The sequence below is a fragment of the Neomonachus schauinslandi genome, chromosome 16, assembly GCF_002201575.2.
Source record: "Neomonachus schauinslandi chromosome 16, ASM220157v2, whole genome shotgun sequence".
Classification (NCBI taxonomy): domain Eukaryota; kingdom Metazoa; phylum Chordata; class Mammalia; order Carnivora; family Phocidae; genus Neomonachus; species Neomonachus schauinslandi.
This window is the reverse complement of record NC_058418.1, coordinates 14,029,361-14,030,663: the sequence shown is the minus strand read 5'-3', so window position 1 is coordinate 14,030,663 and position 1,303 is coordinate 14,029,361. Positions and strand designations below refer to the sequence as shown.

The window sequence follows — 1,303 nt, the reverse complement described above, 5'->3', positions numbered from 1 at the left end:
TCAGGATCTCAGGGTCTTGGGATCAAGTCCCCCACCCCGACCCCCCCCTGCATCAGGCTCTCTGCTCAACGGGGAGCCTGCTTCTCCCTCTCCCTCTGCCCGCTGCTCTGTCTACTTGTGCTCTGTCAAGTAAATAAAATCTTTTAAAAATATACTGAAATACTTCCACAGTTTGGGGTAAATAGCTGCCACCCACTTCTGATGCCCTTCAGGCCTCCCTAGCACCCAGCCCAGGGGCCTCCCTGATCCAGCTTTGGGGGATTTGCTGATCCTGATGGGTGGATGGCTCCACCAATATCTGGTATCTTCCCTGCCTTAGCCTCAACGTCAATCCCTCCACTCACAAGGTTCAGACATGGGTACCCATTTCATATAAACTCCTATGCATCCTTCAAAGCCTTGCCTCAATGTCACTTTCTTCAGGAAGCCCTCCTGGTTTGTTCACGATGTGTGGTGGTGATATTGGGCACATTTGGTTTTGCGCATCTCCCAAGGTACAAGGACCACAGGCCACCATTCCCACAGGAGCCCTGAATGACACCCACTGGGGCCCTGCTGGCTTGCACTGGGCCAAGGCTGAGGGGGAAGTGAGGACAAGCTGAGTCCCGGGAGGGGAGGGGGGCAAGGTCAGCAGGGCCTGTTCTCATGCTCTGGCTGAGGAGCGATTCTCCATCTGTCAGGCCAGCTGTGGGTGCCGGGACCTGGGGAGACGCAGCAGGACAGAGGGAGGTGTGTAGGGGGAGCTCAGGGAAATCCACGGTAGTCAGGGAGAGGAAAAACAGGCACACCGTATTGTTACAGAGCCATTACATACAACTTACAAACAAGCCAGGACGGTGTGGAGGGTAGGGGAGAAGGGAGGAGGCACGGAGGCAAGAAGGTCAGGGTGGCGCGGTCCGGGCTGGGTCCTGGAGGGGGCTCAGGCTGCGGTTCCCGGAGGGGCTTGTCGGGTGGAGGCCGGGCTGCTTGTGGAGGCCTCGTAGCTTCCCCAGCAGCTCCTGAACGAAGTCCTGAGGATGGGGCAGGGGTCCTGAGAACATGGGGAGGGGCGGGGCTGCCCCCTGCCCTGCCCTGCCCAGCCCAGCCCCTCGGACGGGGGCCCCTACTGCTCCGCCTCCCCTGCCTCCCCTCCTGGGCAGCGAGAGCACCAGGAGGTAGTTGGGGGGGGGGGGGGGGGGGGGGGGGGGGGGGGGTCGAAAGGCAGAGATGGGGAAAGAGAGAGAGGGGGGACAGATAGAGAAAGACGGGGAGAGAGCCAGAGCGAAAGAAACAGAGAGACAGGGAGGGAGACAGAGCGAAAGAA

The 1,303-nt window shown here is 60.1% G+C and overlaps 1 protein-coding gene across 3 annotated transcripts in view; it reads right to left on the bottom strand.

Moving 5' to 3' along the window:
* Positions 1 to 770: 770 nt before the first annotated feature.
* Positions 771 to 1,303, bottom strand: part of PPP1R14A (protein phosphatase 1 regulatory inhibitor subunit 14A) — a 4,285-nt gene continuing 3,752 nt past the window's right edge. For all 3 annotated transcript variants that reach the window (XM_021701093.1, XM_021701094.1, XM_044922298.1), the window contains one exon: positions 771 to 1,010. In XM_021701093.1, coding sequence (XP_021556768.1) covers positions 882 to 1,010 — 129 coding nt within the window. In that variant the 3' untranslated portion in view covers positions 771 to 881. The remainder of the gene's footprint in view (positions 1,011 to 1,303) is intronic.